The sequence below is a fragment of the Lynx rufus genome, unplaced genomic scaffold, assembly GCF_022079265.1.
Source record: "Lynx rufus isolate CCGP_SWC_20201006 ecotype Redwood Valley unplaced genomic scaffold, mLynRuf1.p SCAF_14, whole genome shotgun sequence".
NCBI lineage: Eukaryota > Metazoa > Chordata > Mammalia > Carnivora > Felidae > Lynx > Lynx rufus.
This window is the reverse complement of record NW_025814828.1, coordinates 35,480,123-35,507,270: the sequence shown is the minus strand read 5'-3', so window position 1 is coordinate 35,507,270 and position 27,148 is coordinate 35,480,123. Positions and strand designations below refer to the sequence as shown.

Sequence of the window (27,148 nt, the reverse complement as noted above, 5' to 3'; positions counted from 1 at the left end):
AAGAAATAAAATTATAACCTTTAAGACTTTATCTTAGTCCTTCCTATTTTGACCGATTACTTATTCGTCTTTTGAATACCATAGGGAAATTTAAGCTTTTCCTACCTCTAGTATGAATTCACCACATATTCTGTATAAACTCAGTAACAAGAATGGTAATTCAGATGTCTTCCTTGTCTTGATACCGAATCTCAGAGACAGCGAAAATAAACAAATGTAAAAAAAACAAAACAAAACAAAAAAAAAAAAATGAAACCGTTTGTATAACAAAACTGCCAATTCTGATTAAAACCCTGTTTAGTTCGGTTTTTACAATACAAAATAGATTTAGTATTGAAACGACACAAATTTGGAATCATTAACTTTATTTGTCACTCTTTATAGACATTGGTCCACTTCTGCATGAAAAGTAGGGAGCATCTCCTTCCACTTAATATTCCAGAGAATGACGTTGTACCACAAACCATTAACAGTAACTTACACAGGGGGAAAAGTTACTAAAAGATTTTATATTCAAGCCCCAAGATGTCCCCCAAATATTGGTTTTTGTGGGTATAATTATAGGTATCTATAACTCCACAAAGCTAGTTTCTTTTTAGATCAGTGTAGTATTTTTTAACACCCACACCATGACCTGCATCACCCAACTTTCAGGAGAGGTTAAAAAACAGCTATCCTCTGTCAATCAGATGCAGTGCCCAATCTAAGTAACTGTGTAAGAAGCACTCTTATAGTTTAGGGCTACTTGAAGTTAAAAAGTTTCTATCTTGTTGCAGAGATATTTACATCAAATTAAGACATTTACACATAGTTCATAGGATGTAACAACTGAAATATTTTCACCTATCCTGTGTAAGGAAGTTATTAAACACTCATAAGTTTCTCTAATTCAGTGCATTTTCCCAACATAAATAACACAAGCTATTCTAAATGTTTTACATTTATTTCAGTGCACATTTCCAAATGTTAAATGGAATGAAATTATATTAAATGGTTATATCATATTTGAGCATATTATGGAATCTAATCACACAAATCAGTTCACATCAATATTATAATTCACTTTAAAAGAACATCACAGGCACACAGAACAAAAATTTGTTTTTCTTTTTTATAAATTTAAAGTATACCATCTACTTTCAACTACACTAAAAGATTTAACAAAACAGCCAATTTCCAAACCCCTAAGTCTGGCATAAGGAAAGTTCAATCCATTCGAATCTTCTGGTTTGTCATCCTATAAATAATGCTGTCATATCCAGGATCCATGTTCCAGATATTGTAAGAGGTGACAATCACAGCCAAGGCCAAGGCGATCATTATCCAAAGTACCATGTTGAAAACCACTGAATACTCAAGGTTATACTTATATGCAAGATTATAGGGGCTTGGTGGGTTCCTCTACAATGAAGAAAAGAAAGATATCAAAAGGGAAGAATTTTAAGATAGGAAATTATCCCAGTTTGGTAGCTATGATTCATTTATCTGATGATCACTTATTTCTAGGTGGAATCAAGACATGCTTATACTAGGAGGAACCAAGAAGGGGAGCTTTCCCAGAAAAGGTAAGCACATGGTCAGTGGAAGTATAAACCAGTCCAACTGCTTGAGAAAATGGGGCAACACCAGTAACGTTGAAAGTGTGAATATCCCATGATCTGGCAAGTCCACACCCTAAGAACCACTGCTGTATGTACCAAGAGACACGCACAAGGACAGCCATTAACAGCACGGAAAATGCGGCACATCCGCACGACGGAACCCACAGCAGGGAAGACTGAACTACAGCCTGTGTGACCCTTGGAAACAAGAATGAGCAGCAAACGATACAGAAAAATACAGATAGTGTGATTCCATTCATGTAAAATTCAAATACAGGCAAAACCAAACAACACTGCTTAAGGATAAATCCATTAAGTGGTCAAACCGTAAAGAAACAAGGGCATGATTACCGTATCAGGGCAGCAATTACCTGTAGATGGGGAGGGTAGAGAGAGAAGACGAGGTTCCTAGGAACAAATATTCCCTTCCGCTTTATACAGTATTAAAATGTTTTTCCTTAACTAGCACCACACACATTACGTGTTTGTGCGCATGTTCATCCAGCTGGGGCTTGGTGGAGGTGGACTCTATTCCAGGCCTGTGCAAAGGCACCGTTTGGGAAACAGTTCATTCTGACTAGAGAACAAAAGGAGGGAAACCGCAGATGTGGCTCGAGGGAAAGTATGGAGAATCTGGCCTGGAGCCTATGGGCAAGGAAGAGGCACTGACCCGTTTCAAGCAGGAAGTGAGTGACAGGACCAGGTTTGTCCCGAGAGAGAACAGATTGTAGCCCCACAGCCCCAGCACCTGGCGTGCTGTAAGCACGCAAACGTTTCCTTAAACACTTCAACCTAAGAAAGCAAGCTAGTGATTTCCGTTGGGAGAGAGAGGGTGGGTACACACACATGGGGGGAGCTTAGAGAGGAGGCAAACGTTAAGGGATTTCACCCTCGAAGACCTTTCTTTTTTCGGGGTAAATGGGTTCCCTATCCCTGTGCACATCTCCCTGCATCTTCATATATTCACAGAGATCATCACGCACAGTCATCACCACAATCGAATTGTAGAACGTTCCCATGACCGTAAAAAGAGCCTCAAGCTCAAGGCCTCATTTCCAGTGAGGTTGGCAAGACTGTCAGCACAGAGTGGAGGGGCAGACGCTGGACACAGACCACGGGTCTGGGCAGAATGGTGTTTATTCCCAGGAATGTTTGGTACCAGTCTCCCATCTCAAAGTGGTTTCGTCTATTAGTATTAACAGATAGGAAACTTTAAAAATTCAGATTACATATGTAAAATGTTAATTCACAACCTTGTAGGTAAAGAAAATCCAACAACCACCACCTGGTTCTTGCTCCTCACCACGTGCATAATAATTTCAGAAACTACTTCCTAATAAACCCACTTTATCCATTATAAATTCAGCCTAACACCTCAGAGCCAATTCACCTCTACAAAACTGGTTTGTCAAACTCCCTAAACAAGGGTACCTTCTTCAAACTGGCACACTTCTCTTTGGAACTGCTTCACATAAAACTAGCGGGCCTGACGTGGACAATGTTGAAAGAATCTAGTATTTAAAGTCTCTGGTTACATTCAAATCTTCCTTTAAAAACAGTGTCCTGTGGGGTGCCTGGGCGGCTCGGGTCATGATCTCACAGTTTGTGAGTTTGAGCCCCACATCGGGCTCTGCAGTGTGGAGCCTGCTTGGGATTCTCTCTCTCCCTCTCCCTCTCTCTCTAAAAATAAACAAACTTAAAGTTCTTTTTTCTTGACTCCTTTATTTCTTTGTTTTGTAGCCTATACCCATATTCTTCTGAGGATTTTGGTGGTCTAACGGACGCTTTGGTAGCTACCTTGCACTCACGGTGGACTGGCTCCACCTGCTTTACGGTGTTCTGAGTTCACATCTGGGGACGCCCCCTCCACTGTGGCTCGTGGGGAGGGAATGTCCTACTGGAGGTTTTACACAGACTCCTGCTGGGCACCGCGGGTCTTTACCAGCCTGGGACCAGGGTTTGTATTAATTTCATGGCCTGGGGCTTTCTGGAACTTGCAAGTAATAGAAATTTGAGCCGCACACCAACAGGAAGGTGGTCCTGTGGTTAAGAATTCCCTAAGAGACATTTTCATCCCCAAATATACCCCGACTACATAGGGCCCAAGCTGCCCTTCTGTCTCCTGCTGGTGGGCAGATGACGGTTTTCGGGTCTACCCTCTCCCTAAGGACAGAGCCCTGACAGAGTCTCACAGTTTTATATGGAGGGGTCAGTTTCAAACCCCACCCTTTCAGGGAGCCAAGGGCCTTGTTTCCGGTCTCCTGGTAGCCCAACTGGAAATGTGCCTAGGGTAGCCTGCTTACTAGTTTCCAAGTACCTCTTCTTTATTTGCTCCTTAAGAATTTCCCTGTCTTGAGAGCTAAGCTGTGCACTCAAAAAGCTGTTTATGTTTTATGAGTATTTCTAAGTGCTCTGCAGTGGAAAAATTGTTGGATTGTCTAGCTTGCCATGCTGTCTTAAATCAGGTCCTCCAACTCCAATTACAGAATGAAACCACCTCAAACCAGGCACCTCTAGCTTACCTTGAACAGGCATCACCTCTGACCATCTTTAAGTGCCACACCGCACTCAGTAAAACTGAGCACGGTGGCGGCTGCAAATGGGTCCAAAAGGGAGTGTCTACAAACGACGGGGTAGCTAATTGCTCCACGCCATGAAGCCAACCGTTAATAACGGCCACACGACGTTCGGGAGTATCCGCGATGCTACTCTCGTATAGGTGCATGTATGACATGTAAAGCACGTGTTTTGCTATGGCTGGCACTCTCGCCCAGGACCCTCTAAATGCTTAAAGCAAGATCCAGGCCAAAAACTTGTGGTACATTATCAGGAGTATACAGAGCAGATCGTAGCAAATGAGGGACTATGCCACACAGATGGCATACCTCCTGGAAAAGCAGACTCCACGTGCTGAATCCTACCACTCCTTGCGACAGCAATATTTGAATTCTCTTACCGGCTTTGACACATTTATCCCGAACTCAAATTCTTGCTTTATCTGATTACAACCCCCAAATCCTGGCAAAACACATATGTCTATGTGAATAAGCAACCTGTGTTTTCATTTAAATCGTTTTTCAGATTTCCTGACTGTTCTTCCATGTCTCCCACAGGTGATCTAGGACTTTGTGGGTTTTCTTAACTTTATAGTTTTAAAACAGGACCTAAAAATGTACTCACCTCTTGTTTTGCCTCAAGAATAGTCCTTGTCTTCCTCACAAGAGATGTGTCAAATGATCTGACGGTCACTAACTCTACCACAGCATTCCCACCGTAAAGGTTATACATGTCATCTGCAAACTGAAGAGGTACTGACATCACTATGAATCACAAACATGTATTTATTAAAATAATTTTAAAGCCCTGTGCACCTACAAGAACATCTGCCTATTGGCTAATGAAATACACTATGTCTTAAAGGTTTGATTATGTTAAAATATTCAGAAAAGTTCACCTTCAACGTATATTCAAATGTTCAAAATGAAATTAAGAAGAGACAAGTTGTTGGCATGTAAATTGGGGGAAGGGAAGTGGGAAAGGGAAATGAAAATCTTCCTAAGTGGTCTCTGGTTCATCACAAACACCTAGAAAGTTTAACTCACCGAAGACTTGCAGGGGAGCAACTCCAAGGGCAGAGAAAAACTAGCATTTATTACACATGTACCACACATCTACTCAGTGTCTGGGATTGTGCTAAGTGCTCTCCTTCGATGATTTCCATAGGGCTAATGGGGACAGAGTTTCAGTTAGGGAAGAAGAAACTTCTGGCAGTGGACAGTGGTAACAGTTGCACAACAATGTAAACGTATTCAATGCTACAGAAACGGACACTTAAAAATGGTCCAAATGGCAGATCTTGTGCGTATTTCACCACAATAAAAAAAGAAAAAAGTACTGTGCTGGAGTTAGTGATCTGCCAACATTAGAGAGAGACCTCCTGGCACACACCTCTGACCCACTCTACCCTGGGACATGAAAATGAGGGGTCCTCCAAGAAGGGGAAACTTCAATTAATGGTACTTCACTAAATGGATTTTTCCACTGAGAGGCTAAAAGTGAAATGGTCACACTCTAACTGCTCAGTAATTTACCTTTTGCAGAGCATCGACAAGAATCTTCGAAGCATCTCTGAATTGTTCAGAGTCTTCCCCATAATGTTTCCCAATTTCATCCAGACCTGCCAGCTCCAGCGAATATAAATCAGGAGAATGATCCTTGGCTAGATGCTTATGTCGAGACAACTTAGGAGAACAAACAAAAGGAAGTGGATAATGTCAGACACAGCCACTTGAAGTTTTATACCTAACTAGACTAGGCTGAACAGAACCATACCAGTGTGCCACAACACACAGTCTACTAAAACGGTGGCAGACAGAATCAGTTGAAACGGGAGTTTCCGAGAAACCCAACACAAATCTCATTTTTAAGAGCAGTTTTAAGACTGCTTGAACATTTAATAAAAGCTCTTTAAAAAACTCCTTAGTTAAAAAACCTCAGATAGGAGGGAATGTCTGGCTAGCTCAGTCAGTAAAGCATGCAGTGCTTGATCGCAGGGTTGGGAGTTGGAGCCCCACGTCGGGCCTACGCAGAGCTAACTCGAAATAAAAAAACCTTAGATATGAGCCGGTGTATGAAAGAACAGATAGTTGGACCAGTTCGATCCCAAGAGAGCATGAGCCATCAGTGCTCAGAGGGCAGATACCTCCCAGATGCCCTCCTAGACCACCTGGGCTGACCCCTAGCAATACACCTCTAGACTCCCCAAACCAACCTGCTGAAAACTTTGGGCAATAAATTCAGAAGACAGTATACAGGTAAGTTTTATTTCAATAACAGGAGGATCTTTTCGAAATTATTCACACAGGGGAGCCTGGGTGGCTCAGTCAGTTAAGCGTCCAGCTCTTGATTTTGGTTCAGGTCGTGATTTTACAATTCGTTGAGCCTGAGCCCCTCATCGGGCTCTGCGCTAGCAGTGCAGAGCCTGCTTGGGATTCTCTCTCTTTGCCCCTCCCCTGCTCACTCACTCTCTCTCAAAATAAATAAATTTCAAAAGTATTTAAAAAAAAAATCACACACACACACACACAATATACTGCAGGGATATTTATTTCCTTCCTTGTGACAGCATTATTAGTCCAAACTGTTATTTCTATTTGTTTTTTAAATTTTATTTTAGATAAAGCACGTGCATGCACGAGCAAGAGAGCGGGGAGAGATTCCTAAGCAAGTTCCACACTCAGTGCAGAGCCCAACCCCATGATCGTGAGATCATGACCCGAGCCAAAATCAAGAGTCAGATGCTCAACAATGGAGTCATCCAGGCACCCCTGTTATTTCTATTTTGGACCCAAAGATAAAGATAGAGGAATCGGGTCTTAATGTCTCTCAAGAAATCAACAGCCCCGTCAGGACTACAGTGAGGGTGGCCTTACTCCCAGGCCTGTGTCCTTAGAAGATACACTCCCTGTCTCTCCCAAAAGCAAAAATGCAAAATAATTTCACTGTAACAAGAGAGGAGTTCAAAATTCCCAACACCACTGATTTCTCAATTTTCGTGCTATCATAACTCTAGGGCATACTTAATCAAACTTCAGTTGGTTTCACTATCATTCAAGGATTCTCAGGAAATGTCTTTTGGAACCAAAATAAATGAAACTGAAATACGAGAGTAACCTACTTACCAAACTTGAAATATCGTGTAGCACTTGCAATTCAGAAAGAAAGAGCAGATCAACCTGCAGAGAACCAAAGGAAATAAGCATTATTTTAAATCTGCACCAGAGATCTGCGTTTTGCCATTTATCACGTAAGGAACAAGATACTACAAATGTTAAGCACAGTAAGTGACTTCATGCAACAAATGTCCTCCATTTGGCAGGTTCACTTCAATTGAAAATGCACATAAAAACATTATTTCCTAACAAAAAGGTGATGGTCATTCCCAGCACAGGGACTACCACTCAATAGCTGTGTTTCTGATAAAGGCACGATAAAGCATCCAAAGTCTCAAGGGGCCTTCCCTCAGGGCATCACAATACTCTGACACACTGCAGTGAGATCCCGCCAGCGGCCCCGCCTGCTCCCCTTCCTTGAACATGTTCCGCAGCAGAGCAGAAAAGATGGTGGCCCTGCTCAGCCACAGGAGGTGAAGAGGGGAGGCTGCCACAGAGGTGGCATGCCGTGTGCTGAGGCTGATGGGAGTGAAGAGTGAGTGCCTCCCTCCACTGTATTGCTGAGAATCAGGAAGAGGAGGCAACGCGTCAGAAATGGCAGCGAGTAACGAGTATCGGCCTCTATGTAACCAGATCAACACAGCTCCACCCATCGGGTGGTTTGTGTGACTTCTGGCCATCTGCATTCACTGGTGGCAGCCCTCGCACGAGAACGCAATACTCATTTGCTCAACTCACAAAAAAGAGTCTGTCTAGTCAGGAGATTCGTTTAAAAATTACACTAAAGGAAAAAAAGAATCTACTCCAGCAGTCAATTTGTAAAACTTGTCATTTCCTAAAATTGCAAGTTTGCTCTCATGTCAGAGAGCATAAGGAATGGGAAATTAGTAATGATATTTATTCATTCAGTGACAGCACCACTTACTTCATTGTTCCTACTCAGAGAATTGAGGGGAAGTGAATTGAGAACAGAGTTTTCTTGAAACAGGCGATTGCGGAGCTGTCGTAATGTTACTGAGAGGTCTTCAAAAACCGAGTTCGCCTTCCCCACCATATACACTCTCTGCAAGAAGAATCCAAACTTTTGTTACAGTCGGCAGATTAATTCTAACATACAAAGTAAATACAAAATACAATATAGGCTATATATACTATATATATACAGAGCATATGCAATCTTTCATAAAAGTAGGTTTTTAAAAATTTATTTAGAAAGCATGTGTATGGGAGGGGCAGAGAGAGGGAGAATCTCAAGCAGGCTCTATACTGTCAGCACGGAACCCAACACGGGGCTCGATCCCATGAATCGTGAGATCGTGACTTGAACCAAAATGGACGCTAAACCGACTGGGCCACCCAGGCACCTCCATAAAAGTAGTTTTAAATTTTCATTACATAAGGAAGCTTATTAAAATCATTTTTTTAAACATTTATTTATTTTTGAGAGAAAGAGAGAGAGAGAGACAAGGTACGAGCAGGGGTGGGGCAGAGAGAGGGAGACACAGAATCTGAAGTAAGGCTCCAGGCTCTAAGCTGTCAGCACAGAGCCCGATGCAGGGCCTGAACTCACGGGACTGTGAGATCACGATCTGAGCCAAAGTTGGAGGCTTAACCGGCTGAGCTATCCGGACGCCCCAAGGAAGCTTAGTTTTTAAAGCATCTTCAGTAAAAACTGTATCACTTACCTCCTCACTGGGAGCCAACTGCAAAACTACCGGAGTTTCTTCAGAAAATAAGGAGTGAATGGAATTTGCAACGCTGTCAAGACTAAAAGGAACTGCCTGAAATTTAAGAGTAAGACCTCAATTATCATTGGAACCCAAGGGGTAAGAAAAATCATTCAGCAACAAAAGAGCCTTAAAAGAAAACAAACAAAAACCCCATCATTTCCTATGTAAATTCAAAAGACCCCCATCATTTCGAAACATAAACAGCCTTTTGAGGGTGCAGACAAAACAGCCCTTAGTGGGCCAGGAGTATGTATCTCCCAATAAGCCTTAATGGGAAATAACTTGCCAACATGAAGGACACAACACTCTTGCACAAACTATCATTTTCTGGTCATAGGTCATGTATTTTAAGCAGGAAGTAATTTGGCTTCAATATGGATTAAGTGTGTCACAATGAATGTATATTCTAAAAGGTATTAACTTGTATGTAAGAGGAGGTCAGAAGAATTTAATTGAAAGAGAACTAGACTTCATTTTCCATTTCAAAATTTTTAAAATGCTGAATTTAGGGTTTATCTCCAGATAGAATGAAGACTCAGACAAGGCATAAAGTATGTCATAAGAATTTTGAAGCCTCTATCTTGGGACCACATCAAATTAAAAGAACCAATTGTAGCAAAATCTACTTTTTTCTTGAAATTGTTTTTACTAAAAGTATAACATACATGTAATAGTGCACAAACCTTGGGGTAACAGCTCGAGGAATATTTACAAATGGATATGCTCATAAAGCCCAGGCAGATCAAGACAGAACGCTATCAGAGCCCTAGAAGGCTCCCCATCCACTCTCTCCACGCCCAAGGGTAACCAAAATTGACTTCCATCCGCATAAATTTTTTAACCCCACGTTATTTTTAAAAATAAGTTACAGTAACATTTCCCCTCAAAAAATTATGCTATCCTCAATATTACTATAGTAAAACAGCACTGTAATAGCATTTTTGTTTTTAATGGAGATTTCTTACAGTGATTGTTTTCCGGTAATTCCCTTTGCTAACATGGTATACAGGCAGAAAGAAATATGATTAATCTTAGATGAAATCCCAGCATCAAAATGAAATTGATCAATTTCATGATACTGTGAAATAAAACCAACTTTTTCTCACTCAAGCTGTGTACTAATCCTTCGCAAAATTCTCTTAAAATAAGTTCTGGAGACACTGAAGGAGGAGGAAGAGTCACACTTGCAAATGCACACTGTCATGGTGCCCGAGGCGGCCCCGAGTGCTCTCCTCTTGCAGTCACACAGTTCACCTCAGGCTCTGGAGGGAACACAGGAGATGTGACACACTCTCCAGCCTCATTCCACCTTGTCAAATGGCACTTGTGTCAGGAAAGTGCCAGATTAAAGGTAACATATCCTTAGCAATCAAACTGGAGAAGCTAGAGTCAGATAAGAGCCAAACTGTAAAGGGAAAATCACACAGACCACTAAGCTCAGAAAGGAAAAGGCTCAGCTGCTTAAAATCTGGCTCATTTTCTTCCACTGTATTAGAAGGATGTGTGTGTTTGTCCCGGAGAAAATGAAATTCCTGTATCTTTAGACTTGACATTCTAATGAGAACAGCTGGCTAATCAAGTAGAAGCTTCATTAAGGGGAATTCTAAGACATTCTGCTTTTGTAGGTTTTGTCCTCTGAGCCTTGGATTTCATTCACCACCTACTACTGCCAGGAAAAGTATTAGGAGCAGTCAGTCAGGGTCAAGCAATAACATGAGCTCTTTTTATAGCTTCTACTCATGTAAAATGAGGCTGGTCTGTTAAAAATGTTGAGTTTTGGATTGTATGTGATTTAAATTCTTAGTAGCATTTTGGATATTTAATAATTTTTTTTAAGTTTATTTATTTAGGGGCACCTGGGTGGCTCACTTGGTTAAGTGTTCGACTTCAGCTCAGGTCATGATCTCACTACTTGTGAGTTCGAGCCCGTGTTGGGCTCTGCGCTGACAGCTCGGAGCCTGGAGCCTGATTTGGATTCTGTGTCTCCCTCCCTCCCTCACACTCTTTCTCTCAAAAATAAATAAACATTAAAAAAAAAATGTTTTACCATTTATTTACTTTGAGATAGAGAGAGAGAGAGAGAGAGAGAGAGAGAGAGAGAGAGAGAGAGAGGTATGAATGGGGGAATGAGGGAGAGGGAGAAGGCAAGTAAGAATCCCAAGCAGGCTCCGTGCTGTCAGCACAGAGCCCAATGCTGGCTTGATTCCCACAACAAGATCATGACCTGAGCTGAAATCAAAAGTTGGATGCTCAACCAACTGAGCCACCCAGGCACCCCTATATATTTATTTTAAAAGGATCTTCCACAATGATTTTCACAGAAATTGCATACTTAATAATCTTACTATGATTAAAACATTTTTAAAATCTGCCTCTTTTTTAATGTTTATTTTTGAGAGAGAGAGACAGAGACAGGGCATGAATGGGGAGGGGACAGAGAGAGAGACACACACAGAATCTGAAGCAGGATCCAGGCTCTGACCTTTCAGCACAGAGCCCGAATCAGGCTTGAACTCACAAACCACAAGATAATGACCTGAACTGAAGTTGGACTCTTGGCTGACTGAGCCACCCAGGCACCCCTGCCTTTTTTTAATAGGCTCCATGCCTAGTGTGGAGCCCAATGCGAGGCTCAAACTCACAGCCCTGAGATCAAGATCTGAGTGGAGATCAAGAGTTGGATGCTTAACCGACTGAGCCACCCAGGTGCCCCTAAATCTGCCTTTTGATTTTTATTGTTCCCTTTCTTCCATTTGTTCTGAGATTCTTCTGGTTTCTTTAGCTCATTGATTTCCAATCGTTTAAACTAACATGTAGCATTTAAGGCTATAAATTTTCCTTATCACTTTAGCTGCACCCCACTATTTTTTAATATATGGTACATTCACTGGTATTTAGTTCCAAATAATTTCAAAACTCCCACTGTGATTCTCTCTTCAACTCATGAATTATTTGGGAGCACATCTATTCCAACTAACTTTTCCTGTTGACTTAAGAAATTTTTTTTCAAGAGATATATAGAAAACCATATACAAAGTTTAGGGGTGCCAGGGTGGCTCAGTCTGTTAAGCGTCCGACTTCAGCTCAGGTCATGATCTCATGGTTCGTGAGTTTGAGCCCCGCGTCGGGCTCTGTGCTGACAGCTGGGAGCCTGGGGCCTGGGGCCTGCTTCAGATTCTGTGTCTCCCTCTCTCGGCCCCTCCTCCACTCATGCTCTGTCTCTCTCTCTCTCTCTCTCAAACATAAAATGAAATAAAATAAAAAAAAGAAAGAAAGAAAATGAGGATTTACCTCTCCCACGTCTCCAACCACACAGCCCCATACATGCACTCCATTTCTCTATCTTCACCCTCCCAACAGTCATAACTTTCACTGGATCCATATCATTTCATTATTATGATGATTACACAATATTCTCAGCCTAGCCTTATACTAGACAATTACTGCTTTTCGGTTTTGCTCTTCTAGTCCCTAATGGCAATAGGAAATCTGCTATCTTTCTACTCTCATTCCTTTGTAATGACAATGTCTTTTCTGTGACAGCTTATATGATTTTCAGTGTGCTTTAAACCTGAGGAGTCATCTATTTTGTTTTTACCACTTCCAAATACATTTTCATTTATTTATTATTTCCTACTGAACCGTAGTCGACACGCCATACTCGTTTGCAGGTGTACAGTGATTTGACATTTATATGCATTAGGAAACGATCACTATGGTAAGTCTAGTTACCATCTGTCACCAAAGTTATTACAATATTATTGACTGTATTCCCTCTGCTTTACCTCACATCCTTATGACTTGTTTCATAACTGTAAGTTTGTACCTCTTCATCCCCTTTACCTATTTCCTTCATCCCCCCTACCCTTCCAAATACATTTTTTTAAGTATTTTGAGAGAGAGCGAGTGAGCGCATGAGTGGGGGAGGGGTAGAGAGGGCGAGAGAGAGAATCCCAAGCAGGCTCTAACTGCCAGCGTGGAGCCTGATGCGGGGCTTAAACTCACGAACCATGAGATCATGACCTGAGCCAAAACCGAGAGCTGGACGCTTAACTGACTGAGCCACCCAGATGCCCTCCAAATACATTTTTAAGGTATCGTTTTGTGGTTTTCAGATTTAAGTGCACTGTGGTCAGAGAGAGTGGTTTGATACTAATTATTACTTGTTGAGATTTGCCTCGCGGTCTAGTACATAGCCCTTTGTAATCACATCACGTGTGCTTTGGAAATACTAGACCACAGAAAGTCTGCAAAATTCCTCCCAAACCATCATATAGACCAGTCTTACAATGCCATGAAATTAGAAACTGAAAAATCAAAAATTACTTGAAAAGAACCCACACGTTAAACACTTCTAAATAACTCATGGGTTAAAGAAATCACAATATAAATTATGAAATATTTAGAAGTGAGTATCAATGAATGCATCACCTATCAAAAGCATCATCTAACTGTGTCATAGTTTGTATCCCTTCCTTTAACTCCTTCACAATTTTAACGTATGTATTTTCAAATGTCTTTGAGATTGGTCAATTATCTGTAGCTCTAGGGATTAATTTGGTTTGTGGCACCTGCTGACTCTCTCATGACATTTTTTTTTTCTTGCAAGGGCTTTGTAAATTCAACTCATTTTCAATTTTTTTTTTTTTTTTTTTTTTAACCAAACCAGCCCCGGGCTGTGAAAGTTCCATATGCGGTGGGTCATGGGAATTTGGAGCACAGCACTCTGCACAGCACAAGCCTGTAGTTCTGATTTCTCTTGGGAGACTCTTTGGGTCCCACCGCCGAGAGCGGTAAGTCAGCCCCTCTATGGCAGCCCTGGGGCAGTTGGGGCTTTAGCAGTCTTCCTTCTGAGGACGAGACAGCACTCTACAGCCCCTGGCTTTCTGCAAGGAACATAACTCCAGCTTCAGCTCTTGCTCACCGCTGTGGCGTTTGAGTTTCCCATTCCTATCTGGCAGCTAGGTGTATTTCTTCCTTGTCTGAAAGTTCAGTTACGCACATAAAAGCATTTTGGTGACTTCTACGTGCCAGCAGTGGAAGGAGGGTCTCTCACGACAGCTCAGCCAGCCATACTGCCTGAAGAGCCAGTGAAGGAAAGAGTGAAGCAGCAAAATAGCCTCCAGTCTCCTCCTTACACAAAAATCAGGTAAAATTCGGAAGGGAAAGTGACAAGATAATGCTCGAGAAAATGTGGACAAGAGAAGTGTGCTTAGAACACAATTCATAACGACGGCTGACAAGATTAAAAATGCATGCCTTTAATTTTTTATAATAAATACTCACATTCTCCAGAGGGTATGAAATGACACTGCCTGGGGGTAGAGCGAGTTTGTCTACTCCCTTCACCAACACCAGAACAGTAGCCCGAGGACGATGGAACAGGTTACCCACCGCAAGTCCTGGCCAAGAAAGGTCCTAAACATTGGAAAGCATGAAACGGTGCTTAATTATTAAGTCCAGAAACCATTTCTTCAGTAACATCTACTGAGCAGAGCCAAGGGGTTCTGGGATGACACTGGCAATGAAAATTCACAGGGAGAGCAAAGGTTTCGTTTACGGCAGCGGCTGTAATCTAATGGAGGATACAGATTTCAAGCTCCTTCGTGCTCGTACACTTCTGTGGATCTGAGATGACAAAGTCAGTCATCTCACACCTTTTGTGGAAGAAAACAGACAAGTAAACAAAATGCAGGTACTTTTCAAATTCCAGATTACAAACTATTCTCTTCATATAAACATGGACGTTTTCTTCCCCCACATCATCACTTGCCCTTATCTACAGCATGGCTTCTCTTTCACAGGGACGCAGCAAAACTATCACCAAAAGTCTTCTCTATAGACTAAGCTCTTCATAAAAAAAATTCCTGCTGGAAGTAACCCATATTAATTTACTAATAATTATTTCTAAGGGTTATTTTGACAGCCATTGTAGTCGATTTTAAGTTTGTAAAGAATTAGGTACAAAGTTCATCCTTATACGTAAACAACCAGTCCCGGCCACACAGGGAGCTCAGGGGCTCCACCCACAGGCCCAGTAGAGAGTAGCTCCCAAGCGTGGCTTCTGGTTTCAAGGGCACTCAGCACCTAGGAGGAAAGTTCCTTTGAGTAACTGATGATATCTAGAGGCCACATCAAAAGCACCAGATTTATGAAGTGGGAAGAGATAATGACAGCAAGACAGAGCAAACTGCATCTCCTATCTTCTAGCCCTTAACTTCAGATCTCTCACACTGACAGGATCTAGGCCCCCTCCACTACATCATGTAAGCAGCCAGCTACTCAACAGGTTATGGCTTCATTGTGGGAAACCAAGGTCCTAGGCTATCCCACAGCTACTGACCACACTATCTTCTTAAACTCAGGCAAGATGCACATGCATTTTATCATTCATAATAAACTGCAGTAGGCTGAACGTTTGTGTCCCCCCCCCCCCCCGACACACACACACAAATTCAGGTTGAAAGCTATTCCCCAATGTGGTAGTATTAGGGACAGACCTCAGGGACCTGATTAGGTCATGAGGACGCAGCTCTCATGGTGGGGTTAGTGCCTTATAGGCTTCCCCCCGCCCATCTGAGGACATGAAAAGAAGCTAGGGGTCTGCAAATTCGAAGAGGGCCCTCACAAAGAATCCCACCGGGCTGGCACCCTGATCTTGGACTTCTAGCCCTCAGAACTGTGAGAAATAAATGTTTGTCGTTTCTATACGCCACCCAGTCTATGGCATTTTGTAATAGCCCGAACTAAGATAAAAAAAATATATCGTGTACTGAAAAATAGGTACAAATATACATCCTATGAATTGGACAGAGGCATTCTCTCATATACAAAGAACATCACTACTCTGAAGAATTACATGGTTAATGACTTATGATGATTGGGTTTCATAAGCAAGCTTATAACACATCTCTAAATCTCCCCAACTACAAATGAGCTTTTTTACTTCTCTAATCTGTACCCAATATACCTATGTTTGCTTGTTGCTTTCTTGGGCTATTAGCAGAAATCAACAAAAATACTTTCAGAATTAGCTCCCAATATCTTTTTTTTTAAATACACATACTTCTTTAACAGAGAAGCCCATGGACAATGCAGCCACGTCTGGGATTCGCTCTCCTGGTATAGGCCAATTTCCATCTCGGAAAACAACAGACCCTGGTGATCTTAATATACTAAACTCGTTCCCCAAAACACCTGGAAGAAAACAGATTAATAAATGAATGATCAACATCATAAATCTTTTGCACCCACGTTGAAAATTATTAAATATAGAACATGTTTCCCCATTCTTGACTTAGCATACTATATATTATTAGACAAAATACTGAATCAAAAACATCAAATTATTTTTCAAAGTACTGCTCTCAGAACCTAAGTCGATACATTCTGCTCTAACAGAGGCACAGTTATGAAACAGGATTCTCCTAATGATCTACATGCCTTCCTACAGGTAGCCCTTAAACAGGGGGGCATGTGGTACTTCGGCAAGAATTAGAAATCAATGGCATTTCTCCAGCATTTAAAAATGCAAACAAAACCCTGGCACAGACTAAAAAGGAAGAAACTTGAAATCCCTATTATTATGTCTGCCCTCAACCCTGTCTTCAAAATGCAAACTCATAAAATTCCTAGTCTTTCACTCTGAAACTTTAGCAAGTTCGCCTATCTTGGGATGGAGATCTTTCTTTACATCCCATAAGCAAATAAGGACTGTCAGACACTGGGCAGAGGCAGTCAGAATATGAACACATCAGACTTCAGAAGCAAAGTAGTCTAAGAAATAGTATTTCCGATGGGTGTATCAAGAGGCTGAGGAAAGGTATTCTGTAATAATAAAGCCCACTAGTCTAGCTAGGGAGCCTGGGATTAACAGGCGAAGGATGAGAATAAAGGGACTATTTGATAAGCCCTCCGGGGGCTAAGGATGAGGTCTTCGGCCTCTTCAGCCATTTTGTGTTAACCCATGATGTCTAGCTTACACAAGAACATGTAACTAATGGAAACTTTCAGATTCCTATGAAAAGATTAGCTCCAAGTCCAAAACAAATCTTAGCCATGCTTACCTCGTATGAGAAAATTAGACTTTAATAAAGCATCACTGTTATTCTCTTGACCTCAGGAAAGTATCACTTATGGGGTATGGGAATAAAGTTGGAAGCAACAATAAATGTTTTGGTGTTGCAGTACTGACAGTAAATAAAAGGCCTCAGGATGGTGCTGATACAACATGAAGAGTTATGAGTTTCAATTCAGCACAGCCGCCAGAGCAGGAATTTCCAAAATGTTCTAGCCGAAGGCAGGCAAAAAAAATTAGCAGAATGGGATGGCTGTCTGTAACTGATGGACACCTTGGTTCACTCAAGTAGTGGTTACTGCAAACACTAAGGAAAATGGGGCAGCAAGAGACCTATACTTTCCAAGTACCATACACATATTTGGGTCTGGAGACAGTCCTGTTCTACAATATGACCCTAATCACTCAACCCTGGCAAAGAAAGCTATACGGAATGACTTTGCCCCTCAACATTGTTGTTGTTGTTGTTGTTTTAATGTTTACTTATTTTTGAGAGAGAGCGAGAACCAGGGTAGGGGGGAGGTGGGGGCAGAGAGAGAGGGAGACAGAGGATCCGAAGCAGGCTCTGTACTGACAGCAGAGAGCCCGATGCAGGGCTCGAACTCACGAACCATGAGATCACAACCTGCAGTCGGACAGACGCTTAACCGACTGAGCCACCCAGGCGCCCCTGCCCCCAACACTGTAGGCAGATCCCCCACTTCTGTGCCTGTACAACAGTCCTTCAGGAGTCTTGAGCTTTAGAAAACCTTATGCTGTGGCTCCCAGACTGAGAAACTCTACCAGAATATAACCAGGGAGGGAGGACACCACCTCAACTTACAAATCCTACATTTGCCAGGAGTCATCTCCACTGTGCCAACATTCCAGTCCCCTGAAAAGTCCTTCCTTGTACTGAACTGAAATGAGCTTCCCAGCTTCTTGCAACAACTTACTTTATCACCCCGACTCAGTCTTAACAGATAACCTCACCTCCAGTTTCAAGAGAAAACCGAGGAATCCCTCTCACTGCCTGCTTCTCTCCCTACCACAAATATATCTGCACCAGCTCCTAGCCTTATCTCCTCTCCCTCCAGATGTTGGCAGAGACGTCCCTCCAAGAGTCTGACATTATCCTGGCATTCAGCCTTCTTAGGGACCTTCATCTGCTCACCTATTAGTCATTCAATGTTTATTACGCCACTATTCTGGGAAGACAACCGATCAGGAGTCAGGCGGCTATGTGGTTGTAAGCATAAAAAGCTGGCCCTGCTGAATATAAGCTCCACGAGGGCAGGGATTTCAGTTTGTCTTGTTCACACAATATCCCCAAGAGCGGAAGAACACTGCCGGACACATTGGTGCTCAAGAAATAGTTGCTGAGTTAATGAATAAAAGCCACACCTTGCACTACCAACTTCCCCTTTTCAACTGGCTCTTTCATTTCAGCATAAAAATACACTTAGAGTGCTCCCATTCTAAAATTACAACCACAAAAAACCCTCCTTTGGGCCTACCAGCTTCTGCTTCCCTTCAGAGGAAGAATCCTAGAAGAGTAATTAACCACCATTTGCTTCTCTACTTCATCTCACATTACTACCTAAACTCCCCCATGCCACTGAAACCACTCACCAAACCCAAAAGACAATTCTCAGCCCTTAATTCATTTAACTTCTCAAAGCACCTGATACTGAGCAACTCCCTCCTTAAAAATCTTCCTGCCTTGACCCTCATGAAGCCCCGGCTACTGTTTGTTTTTTTCCCCAGTCCTTCTGGGACTTGGTCTCTTTCTCTTCCATCCTTTAAAACAGTGATGTCCTAACTTTTTAGATTTCAACTGTTTCAGTACAAAATCTGAAAGTAGCCCCAATATACACATAAAGTACACACGTGTAGGACAGACTATACATTGATAATATATTACAAAACACACAAAAATAGAAATGTTTTAAAATGTTTATTTGAGAGAGAGAAAGAGCAGGAGCAGGGGAGGGACAGAGAGGGAGAAAGAGAGAATCCCAAGCAGGCTCCACACTGTCAGGTCACAGCCTGACACAAATCTCAATCTCACAAACTGTGAGATCATGTCCTGAGCCGAAATCAAGAGTTGGACACTTCATCGACTGAGCCACCCAGGAACCCCCAAAACAGAAATTTTTTTAAGAGGATGAGGTAACTGTGTAATATTCTTCCCAATTCAACCATGAGAAAACATCAAACTCAAATGGAGGGACATTCTATGAAATATTGTACCATTAGTATTAAAAAAAAACAACAACGGGGAGTCTAGGTGGCTCAGTTGGTTAAGTGTCCAACTCTCCATTTCAGCTCACCTCATGATTTCCGGGTATCCTGAGTTCAAGCCCCGCACTGAACTCTGACAGTAGAGCGTCTGCTTGGGATTCTTCCTCTCTCTTCCCCCTCCCCAGCTCACGCTGTCTCTGTCTCTCTCAAAATAAATAGATATACTTAAAAAAAAAAAAAACCAACAACACAGGAGATTAAAATGGACGTTCTAGTACCCTCTTCTGGCATCCCAAGAGACCCCTCTTTTGAGATCTGAGGGCTCCATTCTTGACCCTCACCGCTTTCCTATTCTATATCCCTGTCCCTGGCTGAGCCCAGCTACTCCTCAGGCTGCAAACACTACAACACCAATGGCTCCCAGATTCTTCCCTTGAGCCTGAGACCCACAGACCCAACAGTCAGCTGAGCAGTTCCTTCTAAGTCCCACGGGCCCTTCAAACTCAACAGGTTCCAAACTGAACTGACCGTCTTTTCACAGGCTCCTTCAGTATTCTCTATCTCAAAGGATGACACCACCTTTCATGCAGCTGCTCAAACAGGTCTTTAAATCCTTCCTCAGCACCACAGCCAATCAACTGCCAAATTCTGTGGATTTTTTTTCTTCTTATCTCATCTATCCCTTCCCCTCCAGGTCCATTTGCACACTCCAGGTCCTTACCGGGTTTGCTAGAACTGGCCGCCTTATGACCTGTCACACCATTCTCTGAGCCAGCCTTTCTAGAACCTTTTCAAAATAAGGGTGTGCTCATTCACCCACCAGTTTAATTACCTTCACTTGCTGCCCAGAGCTTTGGAGACAACCCAAAACATAACACCCAAGGAACTTCACCAAACTTACTTCTTCTGGGATGTCCCCAACTTAACTCTTATACATTCAAGCCCCACCAAACTACTGGTTCTTTTGCACTCACATCTCTGTGCTTACACATGCCTTTCTGTCTAAACTGCCTTTTGCCCCCACCCCAACCTTTCACATATTTGCCCCCCTCTCCCCCCAGGGAAATTCCCCTCAGCTTCCCCATTCTGGGAGAGAGGGTAAGTATCCTTCCCTCTAGAACTCCCACCATACTATGCTGTGATCAATGAACGGTGGATGGAATCAGTAAGAGAAAAAATAAATAGGGGCCCCTGAATGGCTCAGTTAAGCATCTGACTCTTGGTTTCGGCTCAGTTCATGAGTTCAAGCCCTGCACCGGGCTCCACTCTCAAAGTGCAGAGCCTGGTTGGTATTCTCGCTCTCCCCCTCTCTTTGCCGCTCTCCCAACTGAGCTCTCTCCCCTCCTCAAAATAAGTAAATAAACTTTCAGAAAAAAATAATACATAGGTCCTACTTTTGACCTCTGGGGCATCACTGACCACATCACACCCCTCTTCTACAGGACACTCCTTCAAATTCCACGTGTTTGCCCTTGGCCTTTCCTATCCAGGCTAAACACCTGAATTTTTTCAAACACCCCTCATGACATGGTATTGATAACCCTAGTTCCCTTCCTCTAGTCTCTCTCCAGTTTAGTTAACACCATTTTAAAGGACTTCTATTTTTTCTCAAATAGAGAAGCCCAATCTCTTAAAGATGTTTTCCACTAAATCACATTTAGTCATTGTGGAAAATAGTAATTTAACCTCACATGACAAGACCAAGCAATGCAGAGCTGACAAGATCTGATTCTTAGTCTGTATGAACTAGACTATTCTAGTTAGGAAAGCATGTTCAAACCATGTACAGAAGCAATTACTTTGCCTCAGACCAAAAACAAAAAACACCTAAACTTCACTGAATCAAAATAGTATCAGTCACAACATTAAAAGATGGAATTTCGGGGTGCCTGGATGGCTCAGACGGTTGAGCGCCGACTTTGGCTCAGGTCATGATCTCACCGCTGGTGAGTCTGAGCCCTGCATCAGGCTCTGTGCTGACAGCTCAGAGACTAGAGCCTGCTTCGGATTCTGTGTCTCCCTCTCTCTCTGCCCCTCTCCAACTCATGCTCTTCTTCTCTCAAAAATAAACGTTAAAAAAAAAAAAAAAGACGGAATTTCAACAGACACTCAGTTAAATCCCAGTATCAAAGGGAAGATTCTGAAATTTCAAAAACTGTGGGTGCCTGGGTGGCTCAGTCGGTTGGGCAGGCAACTTCAGCTCAGGTCATGATCTCGCACTTCCCGAGTTCGAGCCCCACGTCCGGCTCTGTGCTGACTGATCAGAGCCTGGAGCCTGCTTCGGTTTCTGTGTCTCACTCTCTCTCTGTCCCTCCCGTGCTTGCCCTCTCTCAAAAGTAAATTAAAACATTAAAAAAATTTTTTTAAAGAAGAAATTTCAAAAACTGAATTAAAAACATCCCTCAAAGTAACTTACTAGGAGTGCCTGGCTGGCTCAGTCAATTAAGTGTCTGACTCGATTTCAGTTCAGGTCATGATCTCATGGTTTGTGAGACTGAGCCCTGTGTTGGGCTCAGCACAGAGCTTGCTTGGGCTTCTCTCTCTCCCTCTCTCCCGCTCGTGCACACACACGCACTCTTTCTCTCTCAAAAGAAATAAACAACCCTTAAGAAAAAAGTAACAGATAGATCAGGATGAATTTTCCAGAGCCAGGAGCAGAAACGAAAGGAACAAGACAACCCTAAAACTTGGGGGTATGAACATAAGTATAGCTATCATCAACACACCACCCTGAGCACACCTCCAGGGATGACCAAGACCTACAGATTTCAAGAACATCAGTGGTCTATACCCTCATGCAGAATTAAACCACCATTCCAAAAGTGGGTCGGGTCACCCCAGCACCTCACAAAGATTTTTAACCTACAGATTTTAGGCACACTGGGGAACAGAGCCCCATTTCTCTAAGTTGTTCTCAACTTGGCCTCTTGTTTGCCACTGTCTGAGCCCCCAGGCCCCATCATTCCCACGCAGTAGCAACATTTCCATTACCTGTACCACAACACACATAATGGAAAAGACCCACACTCTGAAGCCAGCTGTCGTGGGTTCAGTTCCAGCTTTGCTGCCTACCACTTGCATGGTGTTGGGTAATTTATTTAGGCTTGACCACCCTGTAAAGCGAGGACGATGTCCTCTTTAGGAACTGCTATAAAATTAAATGAATTCCATGATACACAGAAAGACGCCAAACATTAGCTGACTTGCTGAATACAAGAGAACCTAGGTTCTACCCTGAAAGCTACCATTTACCTGACATGTGACCCTAAGAACGTGACTCACATCTTAGTTTCCAAATCCTTAAAATGGAGAACCCTGACAAACTATTGAGAGGTACTCTGAATTTGCCTTTAGAAAGAATCCTATAGAAACAATCACTCCACCTCCAACTTTTGTATCCTGAAACACGTTAAGGGAAGAGAGGGGATTTCATCAATTACTGATGACAACCGCTAGAAAGGAAGACGGCAGAAAAATGCCAAGAAACGCAGCATCTGATGGCAGCTAAGAAGTCTGCCTTCCCTTTCTCGCAGAGGGCTGTGGTTCCACAGTTAATTGGGAAATGCATCCCCGTGCTTCCGGAGCCGGAAAAGACCCGCGGCAGGACCAGCGGACGCGCCTTCCTGGAAGAGGCGGCGGGCGGAGGCCGGCTCAGGTGCCTCCCACACGGCCCGGCCCGGCCCGGCCCGGCCCGGCCCGGCCCGGCTCCGCCCCGGCGGCCCTCCAGACTGCGCCGCCACAGGTCGGTCCGAAGAGAAGGTCGAGGGGGAGGCGGCTGGGGCGAGGCCGCCTCCGGTTGCCCGCACTGCGGCACCCACCCCGCTGCCGCCCACCTGAGGCCGCCCCCGACCCCCGAGGCTCACGGACACACCGAGCGCGCCCCGGTCCTCACCCGCCGCCAACAAGGACAGGAGCACCACGAGCACAGCCATGGTTCCGCGGCGGCCGCAGCAGTGCAGGGCGGCACAGACCCGGCCGGCTGAACGCGAGCGACCACCGCAGCGGGAGGGGGTGACGCTCTCTGGCTCGTCCCGACTGCCTGAGACCGCCCCGTCGTCGCCTCCGCTGGGACGGCTGGCGCCTTCTCCACCAATCGCCAGCTACGTCGCGGCTTGCGGGAGAGACGTAGGCTGGGGAACGTCAGGCTCTTGGGCGGGGCCTAACGTGATGGATGGGAAGACCTGCCAATGGTAGGCAGAGATTGAAGAGTCGAGCAGCTCCGCCCCCCGGCCCGTGACCACCAGTCACGAGATTGAGGGTAGGGCAGGGGGTCGGGGATGTGGGGGATGATGGAGCCAGTCGAGGGATCCTGAGTGCCCACGGGGTGGGACTGGCTCCCAGGTGCGGACCCCTTGGCCGATCTCTGGTGACGGTCTCCAGCCGGTCTTTCCTGGTCGCATGGCTCCGCCCCGCTACGAGTGCAGCTGTGGAAGCTACGGGCTGATTTCGATTTCCTTCTAACAATTGCACAGATGCTGAGCACCTGCTGGGAGGAAGCCAGGCGCCTTGGAACCCCGGCCCTCCAAGTAGGAGTACCGGATAAAATACAAGACGCCTAGTTAAATTTGAATTTCAGATGAACAACGAATACTTTTTATTATAAATGTCATGAATATTTCATGGAACATGCTTATACTTAAAAAAATATATGTATTGGGGGGCGCTTGGGTGGCTCAGTCAGTTAAGTGCCGACTCTTGCTTTCAGCTCAGGTCCTGAAGTCATGATTTTGTGAGCTTGAGCCTGGCATTGGGCTCGTGCGGAGCCTGCTTGAAATTCTCTCTCTGCCTCTCCCCCATTTGCTCTCTCTCTCAAAATAAATAAACTTAAAAAAAATTAAGTATTCATAGGGGACCCTGGGTGGCTCAGTGGTTAAGCCTCTGACTCTTGGTATCAGCTCATGTCTTGATCTCAGATGGTGAGTTTAAGGCCCACTTAGGATTCTGCAATGGGGCGTGAAGCCTACTTAAAAAAATTTGTTGTTGTTGTTGTTGATCTGAAATTCACAGATGAGTGGGCATCCTGTATCTTGATTTGCTAATTCTGGCAACCCTATCTCCTAAGACCCTCCTGTCACCAGGAGTGATGGGACAAGAATATTAATTATTTCCTTCATCCATTTGCTCAGTGTTAGGTGAGGGCTAGACTTACTAATCATGCCTGCATCCATTCTTCCCCCTTTTCAGGGTTTTTTTTTTTTTTTTTGCCTACTTTTTTTTTTTTTTTTTTTTTTTTTTTGCAGGAAGAGACACAGTTTAACACCTAAGGTCAGCAAAGGATGCCCCAGCCCAAGACCTTGAAAGATGTTTGTGGTTTCAATATGCAAGTACAGGAGAAGAAGAGGTTCTGGCAGGTAGCAAAAACCGTGAGATGCAGCATGGAGAAAGCCTGTCAGGTTGAGCATTAACTGATTTAATGAAAGAAGAGATTATATGGGGAAGGGGGGGGAACATGGAGCTAAAATGTTCAATTATGCACATGTTTATTGAGAATATTAAATGCTAAATAAAAGAACTGCACATCAACCTGCAGGAAATGGGGAGCCATCGAAGGTGTTTGAGCTTTGTAAAGTGCACAAAAACAAGACAGACTTGTTGGGGGTAAAATATCCCACTGTTTACAGTTTCCCGTTTCCATTTTCTTCTTGGGATTAATTGAAGGGGAAAAAAAAAAGAGGTGAGTTGGAAGCAGTGATCCCAGGAGTTGTTCAGGTAGCAGACCTACCCCAGGAAAAACTTGCCCTACTCAAAACTGGAATCAGAACACTCCCCAAATACTCAGTTTTCAATTTATGGAACCCACTATACTCACCAAAGCCACTCTCAATTTATAGAATGGAATCTGAATCTCCTCGATCAACTTCAGGAAACTTTTGACTCTCAAATTTGTATTCTTTCAGAGGAGAATTTACACAAAAGTGACTTTAAAGAAATCTGAAAGGGGAAGGGAAATTTTTCCATTAGGAATGTGAAATTATTAGATTCCTCAAAATGTCTAAAGCAGCTAATTTCCAAAGCATCAACTCAAATGACTGGCTTGGAAAAAAAAAAAGATCGATAAGAATTTAATCATTTTTTGAAAATTAATTAAAAAAATTTTTTTAAGTTTATTTATTTTGAGAGAGAGGGAGAGGCAGAGAGAGAGAGAAAGAGAAAGAGAGAGAATCCCAAGCAGGCTCCACACCATCAGCACAGAGCCCGATGCGGGGCTCAAACTCACGAAACCGTGAGATCATGACCTGAGCCGAAACCGAGAGTCAGACACTTAACCAACTGAGCCACCTTGCCACCCCTAAAAATTCATTTTTACACATGATGGAATCATTTCTCTTTGCATCAACTAAAATTGTATTCTTTGTCCATCTTGCTTCATATCCAAGAACACATTCTTAACCAAAGGCCCTGAAAGAAAAAATAAACCTTATTTAGGAGCATAATCAGCTAAAAGTGGAGAACTCCCGCCATTTCATCCAGCCTAAAGAAACAGGAAAAGGAGGGGCACCTGGGTGGCTGAGTTGGTTAAGCGGCTGACTTTGGCTCAGGTCACGATCTCGCGGTCCGTGAGTTCGAGCCCCGCGTTGGGCTCTGTGCTGACAGCTCAGAGCCTGGAGCCTGCTTCAGATTCTGTGTCTCCCTCTCTCTGACCCTCCCCCGTTCATACTCCGTCTCTCTCTGTCTCAAAAATAAAGACGTTAAAAAAATAATAAAATAAGAAACAGGAAAAGGAGTGAATTTTTCTGTTCTTGAAAGAGTTCTAGGACATTCTTATTTTAATTTGAAAAAAACCAAAAGTGTTCGAAATAGACAGGAACATAAAATAAATCCCTCTTCCTTCCCCTCCCCGCAAGCAAACCTCAAAGTTTTCCATACTCTGTGTCTTGAGAAATAGCATCCTTCTTTGAGTGAGGGGTGAATAGCTTATCCTTTAAAGGCCCCTTTCCTCTGAGGTCTCCAAGGGGCATCACTGCTCCTTATAGCCTTGGAATCCAGCAAGATAAACACTGTGGGAAGCTTTCTCTTTGTTTCACAGATTGAGAGATTGAAACCTGGGGAAGGGCGTAGGTACTCAAGGTCACATTTTGAATCGTCAGCAGTTCTGCTCCCTCAGTGTAGGCCCTCCGATTCCATCTTTTGCGCTTGGTAAACAACCAGGGATGTGCGGTTAACTTTCTCGTTGAAGCATTTAGAGGTAGGTATATGTGTGTCAGGATAATACAGGAACTAATGACCCGCATTTAGCCTAAAAGAAGCCCCCTCCTCCACCTCCGTCCCACCTCTCCTCCCAGGCCAGATAGCCAAGACTCCTGTCATTCGCTGCCCTGAGGGGAGGATTCTCAGAGACGGACCAGTAGACAAAGGTGGCTGATGCTTAGCCGTTGAATTTTCAAAGGAGAGGTCCAGGATTCGGATTTGAAAGAATACATAATTCAGTTTGTTTCCCTCATTCTGTCCCCCTGACCCATTAATTTCAGCAGGAAGTTCTGAGCGATCCCAGAGGCAGCATTTTGAGGTGGCTCGGTCCCTGCAAATCAGCCATCCAGGAGCCCTGTGGAGCCCAAGATCATGCCATGCCCCCAGAACGTGCAGTCCCCACTCAATTAGGAATTTCTTGGGGCGCCTGGGTGGCTCAGTCGGTTGAGCGTCCGACCTCGGCTCAGGTCACGATCTCACAGTTTGTGAGTTCGAGCCCCGCGTGGGGCTCTGTGCCGACAGCTCAGAGCCTGGAGCCTGCTTCACATTCTGTGTCTCCCTCTCTTTCTGCCCCTTCCCTGCTCATGCTGTGTCTTTCTGTCTCAAAAATAAATAAAACATTAAAAAAAAAAAAAAAGAATTTCTTTTCAGCTGCGC

At 43.6% G+C, this 27,148-nt stretch overlaps 1 protein-coding gene across 2 annotated transcripts; it reads right to left on the bottom strand.

Annotated features, from left to right (window-relative positions):
• Positions 1–348: 348 nt before the first annotated feature.
• ATP6AP2 (ATPase H+ transporting accessory protein 2) lies at positions 349–23,345 on the bottom strand. 2 transcript variants are annotated; one of them, XM_047076083.1, is made up of 9 exons: positions 23,196–23,345; positions 16,070–16,200; positions 14,290–14,421; positions 8,959–9,054; positions 8,199–8,336; positions 7,283–7,336; positions 5,693–5,842; positions 4,782–4,901; positions 349–1,401 (listed from the first exon to the last, which is right to left on the bottom strand). In XM_047076083.1, the coding sequence occupies exons 1-9, from the start codon at positions 23,233–23,235 to the stop codon at positions 1,207–1,209; spliced, it is 1,056 nt and encodes a 351-aa protein (XP_046932039.1). In that variant the 5' UTR covers positions 23,236–23,345; the 3' UTR covers positions 349–1,206. The 2 variants fall into 2 exon arrangements, with proteins under 2 accessions (XP_046932039.1, XP_046932040.1); XM_047076084.1 differs by lacking the exon at positions 23,196–23,345 and having other exon boundaries at positions 16,070–16,252.
• Between the last annotated feature and the right edge of the window lie 3,803 nt (positions 23,346–27,148).